The 16,540-nt window shown below is 40.1% G+C and overlaps 1 protein-coding gene across 2 annotated transcripts in view; it reads right to left on the bottom strand.

Moving 5' to 3' along the window:
• Nucleotides 1–8,112: 8,112 nt before the first annotated feature.
• Nucleotides 8,113–16,540, bottom strand: part of pde4d (phosphodiesterase 4D, cAMP-specific) — a 147,148-nt gene continuing 138,720 nt past the window's right edge. For both annotated transcript variants that reach the window (XM_073466957.1, XM_073466958.1), the window contains exons 7-15: nucleotides 14,154–14,247; nucleotides 13,784–13,959; nucleotides 13,591–13,689; nucleotides 13,328–13,492; nucleotides 13,029–13,128; nucleotides 10,355–10,509; nucleotides 10,109–10,231; nucleotides 8,717–8,899; nucleotides 8,113–8,628 (exon numbers count right to left, since the gene is read on the bottom strand). In XM_073466957.1, coding sequence (XP_073323058.1) covers nucleotides 8,113–8,628; nucleotides 8,717–8,899; nucleotides 10,109–10,231; nucleotides 10,355–10,509; nucleotides 13,029–13,128; nucleotides 13,328–13,492; nucleotides 13,591–13,689; nucleotides 13,784–13,959; nucleotides 14,154–14,247 — 1,611 coding nt within the window. The remainder of the gene's footprint in view (nucleotides 8,629–8,716; nucleotides 8,900–10,108; nucleotides 10,232–10,354; nucleotides 10,510–13,028; nucleotides 13,129–13,327; nucleotides 13,493–13,590; nucleotides 13,690–13,783; nucleotides 13,960–14,153; nucleotides 14,248–16,540) is intronic.

Below are 16,540 nucleotides of genomic sequence, written 5' to 3'. Positions count from 1 at the left end.
TGACTGATGTCAGGAAGCAAAGGGAAGGCAGCGCAGGTCCCGTAAGGTGGTAGAGTTGTGTCCTTCCTCAGCGTTATCACTCCTTCTAGTGCTGCTTTCTCTGGACTACAGTTCAAACCCTGTTTAGTGGTAGAATTACAAAAATCCAGTCGTTATCTCTCAACTTTATCACCTTATATCAAGAGCAAATAACCAGAAAAAGAGAAATGGCTATTGTAAAATGTGTAACATTACAGGATATCTAGAACATAGAGACACCATATTCTCATTCTTTAGCTAGTTAGTACGGTTATAAACCAAGTATATTTGATAAGGCTTGAAATAGTCCATAGTCACGATGTACAGTTAATCCTTAAGACCGTTAAAATCTTTAAGACCTAGAATAATGAAATGAAATGAAATGAGGGATAGAGTCAGTGAGTGCTTTAATGATTCTTTTATTCTTGTTTTTTGTACGGTATGTATTTTCCTTTTATAGGATTATTCTGTCTCCTAAAGCTGCCAAATCTATGATTTAGTGCACTATAGGATGTAGCGGCTTTCTTTCATGTACTGAGCGTGTGTGGCTGTGGTGTGACTGTACAGTAAGTGCGCGTGGGTTTGCATGAGTGTGAGTTTCAAGTCGCAAATGAGTGCAACTTAGTCATCTAAAAAAAAAAATCATCTACCTTGGATAAAAAAGTGGCCTTTCAGCATCTCCAACACGGCCTCTGTAAGTTCCTCTGTCATGCTTACTTTTGGAATGAATCCAGTACGTATAATGTTGATGTGAGTACTGTTCCACGTTTTTGCTGTCTGTAGATGTGTGATTTCTCTGATAAGTATACCTGTTAAATCTTAAAAGCAACTATTTCTATGTGCTTAGCCTCTAAGATGACCCTTTATAGTTTGATGCGACGAGCATGCCGCCAACAAAAAAGGTCAATCACGTGAACTGTTTTGTCTAAAGATAAAACCATCCAAGCAACGATTTCACTAAATAAAATCTCACACTGACAAGGCACAGTGCAGTGTATTTAACAAAACACCTGATCAGCTCTGGCATGGAATAAACAGCCATATATATATATATATATAAATATCGTTTAACTTTTGAGTCAGCATGCTAAAAATTCATGTTCGTGCTAAGAAATTAAATCCCTTCAGAAGGACAAATCTCATCATAGACATACAGTAGTTTAAAATGGGCAGCATATACAAGTACTGTAGTGGTCTTAATGATAATAACTTAAGTCCATATAGTATTAAACACATTTTAAAATCAAGATAGCCTTTCAGTTCTGCAGTTTATAGAAAAAAAAAAAATAACGTGCCAAACTTTACAATCCCTCCAGCATCGTCAGTTCTTTGTTGCATAGTTGAATAAAAGCTCCAAAAAATTGCATGAAGTCACTCCTGACTTATCTATGTAGATTTATATAATGAGATAGTGTATATATATCACTCTGTGTTACAGATTTAGGAGCATTGTCACGGCACTCGCTGTGAGATGCAATGGGCCAATAAGTGCAATATTTTATGAATGAAAACCCCTGTACATAGTTCCTCCTGTCCCTGAGTACGACGACTCTATCTGCGGTATGTTTGGGTCAGAATGGCTCCAGAACCGATGTACAATCTCTGAAAAAGGAGTGTGTGCACGGTTGCAGCCGCTGAATGTGTGATTTGGTGTGTGTGTGCGTGTGTGCGGGTGGGTGTGTGTGTGTGTGTGTCTACCTGCCGTATTGAACAGACAAATTACGTAATATAGTGTATTGTTTGTGTATACCTTTTGTACAAATGTATTCACGTACTATATGCTGTTCCTGCTAACTGTTGGGTGTTGATTGAACTTGTGTTATCATGTCAAAATGCAGTGTTATTGTGAACGATAGTCAGGGGGATAACTTAGTCCACGCCATATGCCACACTGTTGTAATTCCCAGACAAGGGAAACACATAAATCTGGTTCGAAGACCCTGCTCATATGTGTGCACACGTGCTTTGTGCGTGTGTATCTGTGTATGTGTGTGATATTATCATTTAACGCAAATAGCCATGAAATAAATTATCGTATTGATCTCCAGTCAAGATTCATTTAATAGAGGAGTAGATATATGGCAGTTCAGATGCCCAAACTGTCATTCTTGGTCAAATCTCATCTTAGAACAGTATGACTTCACATATAACTGAATATATTTGTTTCTCCGAGTGCAAGCAAAGTAAGAAATAATATGTTTTTGAGATTATAGGAAATAAATCAGATTCTATCAGTGGGTGTCTGTGTTTTCTCTCGCTCTCTGCTGACAAGACTGAAGCATGAAGGGGGGATCTGGTGGCTGCTGCCCTCTAACTGGGACCTGATGTCTCTTCTGTGGATGCAGCACAGGCGCCTTTGTATCATTTCTAGGACGTGTGCACCACCTAGTGTTGGAGAGCTACGCCTGCGCCAAGATGTCACAGCTGGTGGTGAATTGTGGTGGTCAAATGTAGTGCTGGGAAGTACATTCACTCAACTTTTCTTGATTACTGACATTTAATGCTACATTATATTTATACTTCGCTACATATCAGAGGCAAATATTGTAGTTTCTACTCCATTTATTCACTCATAACACATTTATTACCCCATCAGAGTTACTTACATTTTTACTTGATTAATTGATGCATATTAACCCAACAATATTTTTAAAATAGTTACAATAATGATCTAATTTTCAAAAATATGACAGTTTTTGGCACTTGTACCCTGCCTGTTTTTTTCTGCTTTTTGCCTCTTCTCCCCTAAAATCTAATATTGTACTTATCTTATTGTACTCCACCATTTTCTGAAAGCTATATTTATTGAAGATTTTGATTTTACAAACAATATTTGTTTTTATAAAATGATGCACTGTTGTATAAAACTTTGAAACAGTTGCAACAGAAGAAACAGTAAATCATAATAATAGCTTCACCTCCACCAGCTACAACATGTAAGTACTTCTTAAAAAGTAATATAATAGTAATCATGATACAATATTATATGAAAATATAACACTGAGAGTTTTGATACTTACTCAAATACCTGCAGGATGTTTGCTTGTATTTTTACACTGCAGCATGGTTACCTTGTTAACATAAAGCTCTGAATACTAACAAAGAATGGAAACACAAATGTACCAGATTTATTAATGTATATGCATGTCAAATAAGTATTTATTGATCACTTCATAACTGGTGCTATTACAGTATCACATAGAACATATCCCTTTATATCTTTATTGCACTTTGTCAGATATCCACTGCTGGTGACAAGTTATAAAATACTAGTAAACATGTACAGCAGCTGCGATCAGGGTGATGACTGTTCGCTGGGCGGATAATGCTGTTCAGTTAGAATGAAGGACAGAGCTGAATTTACAGCTTATGTCCATTTCATGGTGATAAGCACCCAGAGGTAAGTAGTACGTAAAGACTCAAACTGTTCATATGTGCATATAGAAGTATCTACAATATAAAGAATTTAAAAATTGGCATATATTTGAAAGGTGTATGAGCATACATCTGTGTAAGATGCAGTTTTATTTCATTGACATGTTGTGACATTTAGGTAACACCTTATAACAACCATCATTAATAAATGGTACATTTACAGTTAATTAAACATTACTTAAGTTATTTCACTGTTAACAATGAATTGCTTTATAAATCATTTATTAAGCAACTGTTGTTTAAAATATGCATTTATTTGCTTAATAAATACTTATTTGTTACTTAATTTGTTATGTAATACTTGTTTAACAGTGAAATAACTCTTAACTAAAGTTTGGTTAACCATAATTAATAGTAAATTATAAGTTATTATAAAATGTTACCAATATTTGGGTTGTACAAAGATTTGGATAATTGTTTATAAATTGTAGATACATTTGTATGTATAAAGGTATAAATGAAGGTACATAATACATAATTATGAATTAATTGATGAGCACTGGAGGTGGGGAATTATATTTATTCACTTACTGTGATAGTTATTCTTGTTTTGTTCTTTTACATGTTTGAAGTAAAGTATATCAATTAATAAATGCTATATGAAGACACAGCGCTCTATAAACTGCACACCACACCTACTGGCTTTGGTTTGAGACACATCTCCCACCCAAAGCAGTCTGTGGAGAATTACTGAAACACAAAGTGTTTTCAGGATTTTTGGTAACTGTGATCTCCATCATTAGTAATGTACAGCGCCTCCATCCCACACTGTTTAACCATCTGAAACAATGACAACAAGAAACCAGTGAGTAGGCAGAATCAACCCATGCTTTTATTTAATCCATTGCATATAAAAACTTTTTTTTCATTCTTTTTTGTTTGTTTTTTACATAAAGTTGTATGATCTACAGTGCTATCCAATAAACTGCAATTAACAAGGAATCCATTAAAATAACATTTTAATTGTCTTGTGAAACTTCCAGACAAGTTGGCATTCTAAAGACATAACCCAAAAAATAATTGTCCTGAAGACCTTTTTTTAAGTTACAGTTTGTGTTTTCCTTTCATACCATAAAAAATAGAACACATAATGAGAAAAGAACCCACTGTTTCCATTGGTCCAGGGCTGTTTAGAATCTACAGTATGTGTGTCAAAAGAAGAGTCCCTGTTTCGGGGACAATGATGCACTCACCCAAACCCCTATCCCACCCTCCCCACCCCCCAACCCCGCCCTTCACTACAGAAATATACTAAACCCTTCTCCTTACCAGGCAGAGAAATGTCAGTGGTTTTGGATATTGCAAGTAATGTGAGTGGAAGTGTGGGCCGAGCATAGATAAGCAACACACCGTCAGTGTTTCAGCCATAATTAATGCAGCAGTGGCTGAACATGCAGATGTGTCTCAAAGCCTTCTGTGCTTCGTAGGCCGCGGTCGAGCAGCAACTACACACTCCCGTCGCACCCCATTCAGTGTTTGTAAGCTGTGACACAACCGCATGGATGTGCGGACGACACCGCAGCAACTCGGCAAAGTTACTCCCAACATTTGTTTACATCTGAGCGGTTGTGTCACATCTTTGAGTGTAGTGGCAGGGTTGTACAAGAAGATGCGAGTTGTTGCGACCAGGTCTACGGCAAAAACGACTCTTGGACATCCGGCTATAGGCCACACATCACTCAAGTAGTAAATCTATGACTTGTAGTTGACCTGAATCTCTGCAGACATATTTTCCAGTGCCACGTTTTTCCGATTGGCTGTGATAGTAAAAAGGCAACATTTTTCAAATTCACAACAGGAGATCAGGGTAACCCGAGCCAAGAGATTCACTAATGCAGCAAAAGAGAACTAGAAAATAATCTAGGAAATAAAAAGGCTAAAGTAAATGACATGCGTTGAATTTAAGGCACAGCCCATGGGCCAAGGAACAGTTTCTTTTTAAAAAACAATTTGGCTTTCCCCCTCTCTTCACTGAGCTAGTTCTCAGATATAAGCGACATGTCGATGGATCATTTTTACACTGAAGCTCATGTGTAATAAACATTCTCTCAACAAGAGGTACGTAATACAGCCACACCATCACCAAAAGGGATGATAAGAATCAACCATTTACAACAAACGGCATTATGATAGTAATAACATTAATAATTATATATTATATACAGCACAATAAATATATGTTTGTAAACAGCGATAAAACCAGAAAATCTTTATTACAGGTAAGGGCATCGGGTGAGGATGAAAAAAAAGAGAGAAAAAATAAATCTTGGCACGAAATGAAAGATTAAATAAAAAGTTTGGAAATTACACATAATCAAAACAAGCACTGTTAAAAAAGCAGTGTGCAGTATTTCAAGTGTGTTTTTTTTTTTCTTTTTTTTTTTTTACATTTGTTGATTTTCTATATTTTATGTACACAGAGGGGGAAAAAAAAGTATATTTGGGTATTGTAACTGGCAAGCCTGTACTGTGGTCTATGCTACAGTGAAATATTTACTGTACCACCTTTATATTGCAAAACAACAAATAGAAAAATATACCAATAAATAATAGCATCAGGTGTAAAGTGAAAAAAAAAAAAAAAAATGAGGACGAGACTCCTGGGCGAGGTGTAAGACAGCACTGTTCAAGCCTAAGTATTCATGAATGTTTTGGCGAGTTTAAAAATATTAAAGTGGTGATATATGAAGATATCAGTGCATTAGAGTATCTAAGTAGAGGACAGTCTTATCTGATGACTACACAACGGAGCTGATTGTCTTGTCGAAAAACAAAGACAGCAACTGGGTTCCTGTTGTAATGGCAAAATTAAAAATGACTAAAAGGGCAATTCCACCAATTCTACTCATGTAAGTGCGTTTACAAGTCTTGGGGGAGAACAACCACATGAAAACGTATTTTAAAACCTTTTGTGGCTCCAGAGGAAGCTACATGTATTCTGATAATTTGCTTTCATTGAGTGGCTAAGTTGCATTGTGGGTAATGTAGGCACCAGGTTTTTGAGAAGGAAGAAGAATGCGTGGAATATAAAAAGGCATTTCTCGTTCTGCTGAATTGATCATATGTTGGTACATTTTCCATAATGACTCCAACAGCGTCACAGGAGTGTAATCCTAGAGCAGCGGACTGCTTTTCAAAAACCTGGTGCCTACGTTAACCACAATGCAACTTAGAAAAACTGAGTGACATCACTAAAGGCAGTTTATCAGATTACATGCAGCCTCCCCTGGAGCCACAAAAAGCTTTCTACTCCTTTTTTCCACATATGCAGCACTACTCCCCCGAGACCTGTAAACAGACTGTGCTGTGTAAAATTGGTGGAGTTACCCTTTAAATGAAAAAAAGCATAAGAACAGATAAAGAAGAGGCTGACAACAAGCAGCTGTTTGTGATTTGTGCAAGAAAAATAAAAGAAAGGACAATAAAAGCTTTCAGAACATTGGTATAAAATCACCCCAGTAGTTTTTTCTAACACCGTTACTATTTCTGTATATTTCGGAGCACTAATCAAGCTTCTAAAAAAAGGTGCTTTTTGTATCAACTACAAAGCATTGCATTGTCTCAGGATGTGTTCAAAAGAACTGCAGGCAACAATAATAAAATTCAAAGGCTTCATCCGTGTCACAAACCATTTCAGTGAGAGTAAAGCACAAGATTGCAACTTCATGCTTCCTTCTCAGTGAAAACTCTCACCAAAATAAGAGTCGTTATGAATGAATTCCAAATTTTTAACTCACAGGACAAACCAAACATGAGTATAGTGGCATGGGAATAGTAGTATAAATGCTATTGGAGCAAGTGCAAACACCTCAGAACACTCCTAATGTAATCCAGCCTTCAAAACACTGTGACAGCAATTCCCCCCATTGGTTTCCAAAAGTTCTCTGATCTTCTTTGCTAACAAAAGAAAGCCTAGGATTGCAAAAGTAAATTCTAGAAAATATCTGAATCTTACATACAGTACGATACAAAAATTAAAGAGGTCTAGGACAGCATCATGGCTGTTTAGATTTGAGCTTTGTATCAGTCAGGTTTTTTCAAGGAAGACTTCCGACATCAGAAATGCGTCTCGAAAAGCTCCCCAGTGTGCTGCAGCTTTCATCTCTGCGCCGTCCCGTCGGGGTTTTTTTCAGCGGAACGGCGGCGTAAAGCGCCTCCTAATATCGCAGTGGGGAGGAAATGACCTAACCGAGGGGGGAGATTCTCCTTGAACACGCCGATAAATGTCTCTGTAGAGTATGGGCACTTGATAAAACACAGAAACACTGCTAAACTTTTCAGGCAAGGCTGAGACGAAGCGGAGGGAAGGAAAAATGTGATATGAACGGGCACCGAGCAGGCAGAGAAACTGCTCATCCATGTCCTAAACAGAAGCTCTTAAAGGGGAGGTGTAAAAGTGAAATAAAGACACACCACTTCAGTACGAACGGGAATGGAAAGGAGTTTTCCTGAGTGCAAAAAAACTTGAAGAAGTACCGGTGGGCATGTCTGGATAAAAGCTGACGGGAGGAGTGGCCAAGGTGGAGAGCAGCGCACGCTTTGGAACCATAAACATAGATGTATAAAAAACACAGACTCCACAAAACCCAAAAAATATTCTATAAATAATCATCTGTCATTACTAAGAAGAACAGTTAATCAGGTGCTGTCTATAAACTGCTATGTGTGTGGGGTGTTCTCCTCCTCCTCTTCTTCCTCCTCCTCCTCTGCTACCTCTTCCTCCACCACACATGGTTGTGAGCAAGGTGTCTCCCCCTCCTCCACCACCTCCTCCTCCGCCTCCTCATCCTCTTCGTCCTCCCCCACCTGTTCGTCCAAAGGAATCTCTGTCGATTCAGAGTCCTGCGTGCAGAGTGTTTTAGAGTCAGTACAGCTGTTTTCCTCCTCTTCCTCCTCCTCCTCCTCCTCCTCTTCCTCCGGCTGGCTGCCGCTGTCTTTCTCAGTGTCCGACTCCCCGTCCTCCTCCAGGGTGAGCTCGAATTGGAACTTGTCCCCTCCTGGGGGTCGAGTGCCGTCTTCGGGCTCGTCCAAAGCAGGAGAGGGGCTTTGGGGGATGGTGCTTTGGTACCACTCCCTGTTGTCTTCCAATGTGTCCAGGATGTCCTGGGCGTCCGGGTGGACCAGGTCAGCCCACGTCTCCCACAGAGGGTGAACGATATAGTCTATGAAACCGACCTGCAGGAGGCATTGGGGGGAAAGAGGTCACTTAGCGTGCGTCTATGCACAACTTACATGTACATGTGTGTATGTGTGTGTATATTACCTGGTTCTTTTCTACCGAAGCGTTGTGTTTGTCACACATGGGGCTGATCTCCATGCCCCTCTCCCTCTCTCGGTCACCCTGGCTGAAGAACTCCTCCATGATGCGGTCCGTCCACTGCCGGTACAGCTGGAGAGGCTTCGTTGGGTTGCTCAGGTCTGCACAGTGCACCATGTTCTGGAGAACCTGAACATAACAAATAACAAGCATAACTGTAACTGAAGCATAACTGTAGTTTTTTCAGTTTACCAAGCCCTGATCAGTGATGGATTGTAACTAAGTACATTTACTCAAGTAGTGTGATTAAGTACAAGTCTGAAGTATTTTTACTTTACTTGAGTATTCCCATTTTCTGCTACTTTATACCTCCACTTCACTATTTTTGAAGGGAAATATTGTACTTTTTACTCCCCTCAATTATTTGATAACTTAAGTAACTAGTTACTTTGCACATTGCAAGCTGGATCAGAGCCAAAGTAGTGCATTTTTAAATGTATTTTTTTTATCGCCTATCGAATAAAAAGCAAAAACTATCAGATATTCAAGTACAATTCGTACGGGTGACTTTCACTTTTACCAAAATAATATTCAAAACACGTTAACTGGCCTTGATGCTGTATTTTTCTACTGATATTAAAGGGATCAGAAGGTTAAAGGGCCAGTTCACCCCAAAATTGAAGAAAACTTCAACTTTTTTCTCTTACCTGTAGTGCTATGTATCCATCTAGATCGTTTTACTGTGAGTTGCAGAGTTTTGGAGATTTTGGCCGCAGAGATGTCGGCCTGCTTTCAAATGAAATGGCGCCAAACAAGAAACTTTCTAAAAAGTCAATAGCAATGTCTCTTCCTAGAGGTCACGACCTGGTTAATCAAGGTAATCCACAGACCTTGTTGTGAGCAGTTTCACGTAGAAACTATTTTCTTTCTACCGAACTACAACTGCTAACCGGATCACTGCACAGAGAGAAGCGTGCATCTACTCATGGGTGATTCCCTCTGCTTGGTGATACTGCTGGTGGGTGAGAGAGAAGAGCAGAAAGAAAACAGTTCCTCCATCAAACTTCTCACAACAAGTTCTGTGGATTATTTTCAGTAACCGGGTCATGATTTCTGGAAAAGACACTGATGTTGAGTTTTTTTTGGCGCTCTGAGCACCACAAGCCAAGTGCCGTCTTGTTCCTTTATATTCGAGAGTGGCAGACATCTCTATGGCTGATGTCTCCAAAACTTGGCAATACACACCAAAACAGTCTAGATGGTTAAAAGCACTACAGGTAAGAGGATGAACTATCCCCATTGTGTTACAGAATCTTCAAGACGATCAAGGTTTTTTTCAAATAAACATAAAAATGGCTTGGTGATATGGATCTTGTTGGTCGGCTGCTTTATTCTGACCTGTATCCTGTCAGAGTAGTTGTCTAGCAGAAGGACACCAGAGCTGGTCACCTTCTTGGTTTCCACCATTGTTTTCAAATCAGCCAGTAGATTCATGTGCTTGGACATGTCTGTTGCTAACACCTGGAAATAAACCAGAAAAAAACACATTAAATACAGAAAGAAAGTGACTGAATGAACCTTTAATGGACTCCACATAATAGCTTTCTCTGTTACTACTTTAAAGACGAGATCCTTTTCACTTACGATGTCAATGACCATCTTTCGCAGTGATTGTCTTTGTTTTTTGGTCAAGTTTTGGAAGATGTCACAGTTCTCCTCTTGTAGAAGCTTGAAACCAACTGCTAGATGGTGGTTCTCCAACACCGACGAGTCATTGTACATTAACGCTAGCTCTGAATCTGCACAGAGGACACGATTGATAATATTAGTCTGTGGAAATGTGGTTTTACAGATTTTAAATACAGTACATGGGGTTCAAAAGTATGTCATGAAAAACACAACTTAAATGTAAAGCTTTTGGACAAATCGTCTTTTTCTTTCAAGCACTGCAGGTGAGTATGAAGGCATGTAGCAGCCGGAATATGCGCTGACGTGCAGAGAATGTTTTATGTGTGAACACGCTTATTAAATTGAACGAAGCTGATCTACATTTTGCTAAAAGTGAAGTGTAAATAAAAAGGAAGTGTCAGGTTTAAACATATCTAACATCAGACGTGGACTTTGACGCAAAAGAGTATGACTCATTTTGACAAAAATAAATTAAGAGGTGGATAAATGAATGGATGATGGTAATTAAGACCTCAGAAATTCAAATAAAACACAATTTAATGACTTTTAAGGCCTAATATTTATTTTATTTTATGAAATTTAAGACATTTTAAGACTTTTTAACAGGGCCTGCAGACACCCTGAAATACTAAAAAAACAAAACTTGAACTGGACAACATGAACAGAGTGTATGCATGGATAAATTAGGAGTTATTGGAGTTCAGTTATTTTGTGAGGCAAACAATCGTATGCAACAAGATGCGAGGTGCACATTAGACCTCCACATTTCACTGACAGCCGTGTTGTCCATGTTTTACGTGTGCTGCAGCTACGCATGTATCATCCATCCTTTGCTCTGTGAGCAGCAGCTGAAAGTACCAGCATGTTTTCCACTGAGAGGTTTCCCCTCTCTGGGTCATTTGAAGGTCCTCTCTCTGTATTTAGATTTTCCATTAAGATGCATTAGTCTTGGCCACAGTGGAACTGAGCGGCAGAAGGGAGAAAGGGGATCCTGCTCTGTTGCTCTGTGGCTGACAGAAGATCATTCTGGTGGCTCCTAACTAGGATGACTCACACTGCCTTTACTGCAGGGATTCCCCATTTGGGCTTATGGGAAGCACAACACATTCTGTGTGTAAAGTGTGTGAGACCGCTCAGTGTCTTTTCTGCCCTGATAAAGTATTACTAACGCTCTTATGCAACGCTCACATTTGTAATGGTCTCCTGAATGGCTGTTTAAAGCAATCCCCAGTGGATATAAACTTTATTTGTTTGTGTTTTCCTCTAAATTGCCAAATCAAGGCGATATTTATGAAACCTCCAGCCATGACTGAGTCAGTTAAAGCAGAGCGGGAGAGAGAGAGCGCAGGGGTTCAGTCACTAGCTCGAGGACACTTCACTTCGCAGCGCAACACTATGAACCCACTCCCCTTGGTTGTATCTAGTTATGCAGATGGTTTTGCATGTATTATTCCAGGTTTTTGTGATCTGCCTCCACTTTACAAGGGAAGGGAATGGAATTTTTGTGGTGCTCACAGCAATAAAAAGAAAAAAAAGCACGTTTTAAATATATCAACAACAGTTACATCTCCTCCTTAACTCGCTGCTCCCATTACTCTGGAAAATCCACAGATGTTAAATAAAATGGGGACTTTGTTTTAAAAAAAATGAGTTCTCATCTCAGAGAAAAAGTGAAATTACAGCAACTACAAAATCCGACCATGAGCTCACACATGGTCGGATTTTCAGCTTCAGTTTCTGCGGTCTGTGACAGCCGTCTTTTTAGACCCGGACCAGATTATATTGTAGGGCAGTGGTGGTGTGCTCATTCTTGGCTATTTCCCAGTTGGAAAACATCTTAGTCAATCTCAGTTTCGAGAGTAGGATTAAGATTGTGTATGTCATACTCCTGAGCCGAGGAAAGACATTGCAATATTTGCCACAAAAATGGCATTAAGTGTGGTCGAGATTAAGAAAGCTACGCTGGCTGCTGCAGAAACAACTCCGCGAACGACTGACATGACAAACACAAAGTTAACCGCTCCTAGCCACTGCTACCCTGTGTTCATTTAAAAGGATAAGTCACTGCTGATAGTTCAGGGCAAAATTTACATCCCTCCTCCCAAACAGGAAACAGCTTAACTGCGAAAAATAAAGTGAAAACAATCTGATAAGCAAGCTAGTTGTAGTTGGGTCACCTGTTATCCTTCCTACTACATCTTTGTCTTTGGGAGGATTTTTTTTTTTCTTCTCTTTTTTCCCTGAGAACATAAACGATGGTGTTTCTGGGAAAGAGTACGACTGAGGACAAATATTGATTTCCTGTTTAAACCCCTCCGCCTTGGAATCACATGTCAAAGCCTTCACACCTGACTGAAGAAACACATGCTGATGAAGATATTCTGTGTTTTAACACGTGCACATCTTTATGTATGCACTTTTTTTCCATTCATATACAGCAAATATTCATCATATTCATATTCATTCATCTGAGAATAGTCGCTTGTTAGTGTGTGTGTGCTGGTGAGGACACAGTGCAAGTTCCCACCTGGGTATCAGCCTGTGAGCGTGTTAGTGTTAGTGAATATGCACCGATGACACTGCTGAGCAGCTGACGTAGCTGCTAAGACAGCGCCGCATTTAGACTCACTGGTGTTGATGAGGAACTGGTTGGAGACTCCAGGATGGTCCACGTCGTGAATTGCACTGGCAAAGATGGCAGCTAGGATCTCGAGGTCTGTGAACACGGCCTGGAAGAGAAACGAACCGAGCAGAGGGGGAGAAGGAGGAGGGTGGAGAGGGAGGTGCATTGATGAGAGAAGTAAATCGTTGGACAAAAATATCCTCACAAGTAAGAGCCATTGATTGGACTTTGTGCAGGAGTTTGATTGAAGCTGATTGTGGAAGCGAGAGCCGTGCATGTGTGCGAGCGTGTCCATGTGTACACACCTCGAGGGCGGGGGTGGATAGCAGCACGTGAGTTGACTGGGTGACGTCAGCAGCATGAATGTTGTTATGGTAGGCCACATCGCCATGATAATGGTCTTCTAAGGTCATCAGGTATGTTATAAAGGTGTCAAGTGGAATTTTAAATGTTTTTAACAAGTCTCTCTCCTGCAAAAAAAAAAGAAAACACAGGAGAGTTTATGGTCACGAAGCATTTACTTTGTAGCGAAAGATTACGACAATAAGAAGCAGTCGGCTGTCGTTACCTGGAATATCGTATACATCATGACTGTCAGTGGCCGATTCCCAGAGAACTCTGAGATTTTAAAAACGTTAAGGCCCCATTTATTCACATGCTCCAGCTCCTGAAAAAGGAAAAGGAGACACAACATGTATTAATGCGAACGTGTCATTTCTTTTTTGTGGCTGCGCAGTCTTTGTCGGGACACGCAAACACACCTTAGCGAGTTCATCCTCGGTCTCGGTCTTGACGCCAAAGCGAGGGATATTAGAGTTCGTGAGGCTGGAGGAGTGTTGCAGCTTTTTCACCCCGCTGATCTGAGACATGGGCTTGTTCTTCTTCTCCTTCTCCTTCTGCGTCTGAGGGGATGGCATCTCCACTTCATGTTGCTTGTCTGCAAGTGAGACGCAAGTGGAAGGTGAATATGAGGTTGATAAAGCCTTTTATATCACACTTTGTTAAAGTTGGTTTGTTAAACAGGGTTTTATAAAAATGATGTATACTACACGTGTTTGGTCAGGACACCAACGCATATATATATTTTTTTTACTCCCGACTGGTGAGTCTATCTCCCGTGTCATCACTCACCCAGGAAGGTGCTGGAGATGAACTCAGACACCTGGTTCCCAGAGCGGCTCATCTCCGATAGGTGAGTCAGCTCCCTGTTCAGCATCCTCTTGAACTGAAAGAGGGACACACACACACACACACACACAGATGAATGATTTCTTTTTTTACAGCTGTTACTCAGAGGCACCATCACATGTTTAAATAAACGCAGAGAAACTGCGGACACGATTCAAGAGCTGAACAAACTCATTTGAAGCAAAAAAAAAAACACCTTCAGTTTGAGGCTACTTTTACAAAACCCTCTATTTTTTATTAAAAACATTTTTCATGATGAGGAAATCAACCCAATCCCTCCTGCTGACTCTTTCCAGTCACATAACAGAAGCTGTACCCAGGAATGTCACCATTTGTGGTGTAACACACATACACAAACACACACTCAGTGGGTCAGAGGGCTGCCGCCAGGGATGTGCGTAATCAGTAACCCATTTTTCCAGTTTCTTTCTTTCAATTTCACTTTTCACTTTTTTTCCTCTACAAAGCAGCCTGCTCCTTGTTGCCTCGCCCTCATGTCATTCACTCCTCTGTCTCTCTCTCTCTCTCTGGGGCCTAATTGGAGTGGCGGACCCGAATTTAGCCCCGGCTTTTGATTTGATGACAAAACTGATTGATGTGGAGGAGAATACTTCAAATCAGGTATTTTCCAAAGTGGTTGCAAAACAAGAGAGTTACAAAACGGATTGCACAACAAGAACAACAACAAAAGAAACGTCTGGAACAAAGACGCTGCATTGTCTGAATCGTTCTGGCTTTCGGTCCAAATGCATAATGTATTTATATTGATTAATTATATGAATCAATATTGATCACTTAAAATAGACCATTACAACACTGCAGACTGCTTACTGCGCAATTGTGTATTGATATCCTATTGTATAACACCCACGGGCATTCATTGGGTGGCTTTTTAAAATGGAGACACAAGAGGCAAGGAACTATCTGTCGTGTGCTTTTGTCAAGAGAGAGGAGAGTAGAAAAGCGATAAAAGCAAATCTGGTAGAGCTGTATTTACATGAAACACTATTAGTAAAACTAATAAATTAAATATGGTCTCTGCAGAATTTTACGAATTTACCGATATTTGCTTTTTAAAATTTAGATTCTAAGGAAAAAAAGAAAACAACCTCCCTCATTACATCAGAAAATATGGAGCAACCCAACCAGCCAGAGGATTGCTGACCTAAAAAAAAGGTCTTCACAGAGCTCTCAGTTACTGCTTTATTCTCTCTAAGAGAGCTTTTGTGGCATTAAAAAATCTGAAATGACCAACAAGTATTTAACAATTTAAACGTGTCTGTGTTGTGTCTGTGTATGTTCTTTTACGCTGCACATCCTGCCATGTCTTGACACCTTTTAAAAGGACAGTGAAAGCACCACTAGTTCTCTCTGTCTCAGATACATCAAAATGGACACAAATGACACACCTATGAACCACTGTTTCATGTTCGACATGTTGGCGAGGAACAATACAGCATGTGTTTTTCAGTTTTTGGTCAAAATGAGAATTAACGATAAACCTCAATTACAGGAAGAACCTCTCTGGAGAAATGAATTTAAAAAAGGATGTTACATAGACAAAAAACATGTGAATAATTAATTGAAATACTAAACAGACGCCATGTCTTACCTTTATATATCCCCAGGACACAGAGAGCAGATAATTTGCTTCAGGCATTTTGACAAATCAACAAAATAGATCCAGGAGCAGAAAGATGCAGGTTTAAAGCCAAAGTTCAAGTCAACAATTCAGATGATGAAAGCACTAGATGCCAGCGGAACACAAACAGTCAGCAGCTCTTGACAGTAAAAGACCTCAGACTGAAGAGGTTCAATGTGAATCTGCTGAACCGAGTCCATAATTGAAGCCTCATGTTCCTGCCCTACGAATATCCACAGAAACGAGCCCATGTTCCAGGAAGCAGAGAGGAGAATCAGCTTCTGAGAGAGCAGCGGTGGAACGAGGCTCCCCAAAGATCCGATGAGAGCATATCGTGACCGCACACACTGTCATACACACTGACGTCCACGCGCTCACACACACACGGGTACAGACACACGCTGCTGAGGTCGTGAATAATTGATGATGATGCGGATGCTTGGTAGATGCCAAAGCCACCAGGACAGCAAAAAAATGTTTCTGTCAACAGCTTCCAAACAGGCTTGGCTGCCTGTTTCTGTGTGTGTGTGTGACACAAGCTCCCATGTGAAGAGCACAGGCTGCTTCTCTCACTATGTCACACAACAGCAGCAAATCAGGGCCCAGATATGGAAGAAGTGTGAGCTCATCATCACCTCTGATTGGCTTGGATTGGAGCAGAGTTGAGGTCACCTGCTGTGTGATTGGC

This window comes from Pagrus major, chromosome 5, assembly GCF_040436345.1.
Source record: "Pagrus major chromosome 5, Pma_NU_1.0".
Taxonomy (NCBI): domain Eukaryota; kingdom Metazoa; phylum Chordata; class Actinopteri; order Spariformes; family Sparidae; genus Pagrus; species Pagrus major.
This window is presented reverse-complemented; position numbering and strand designations above follow the sequence as displayed.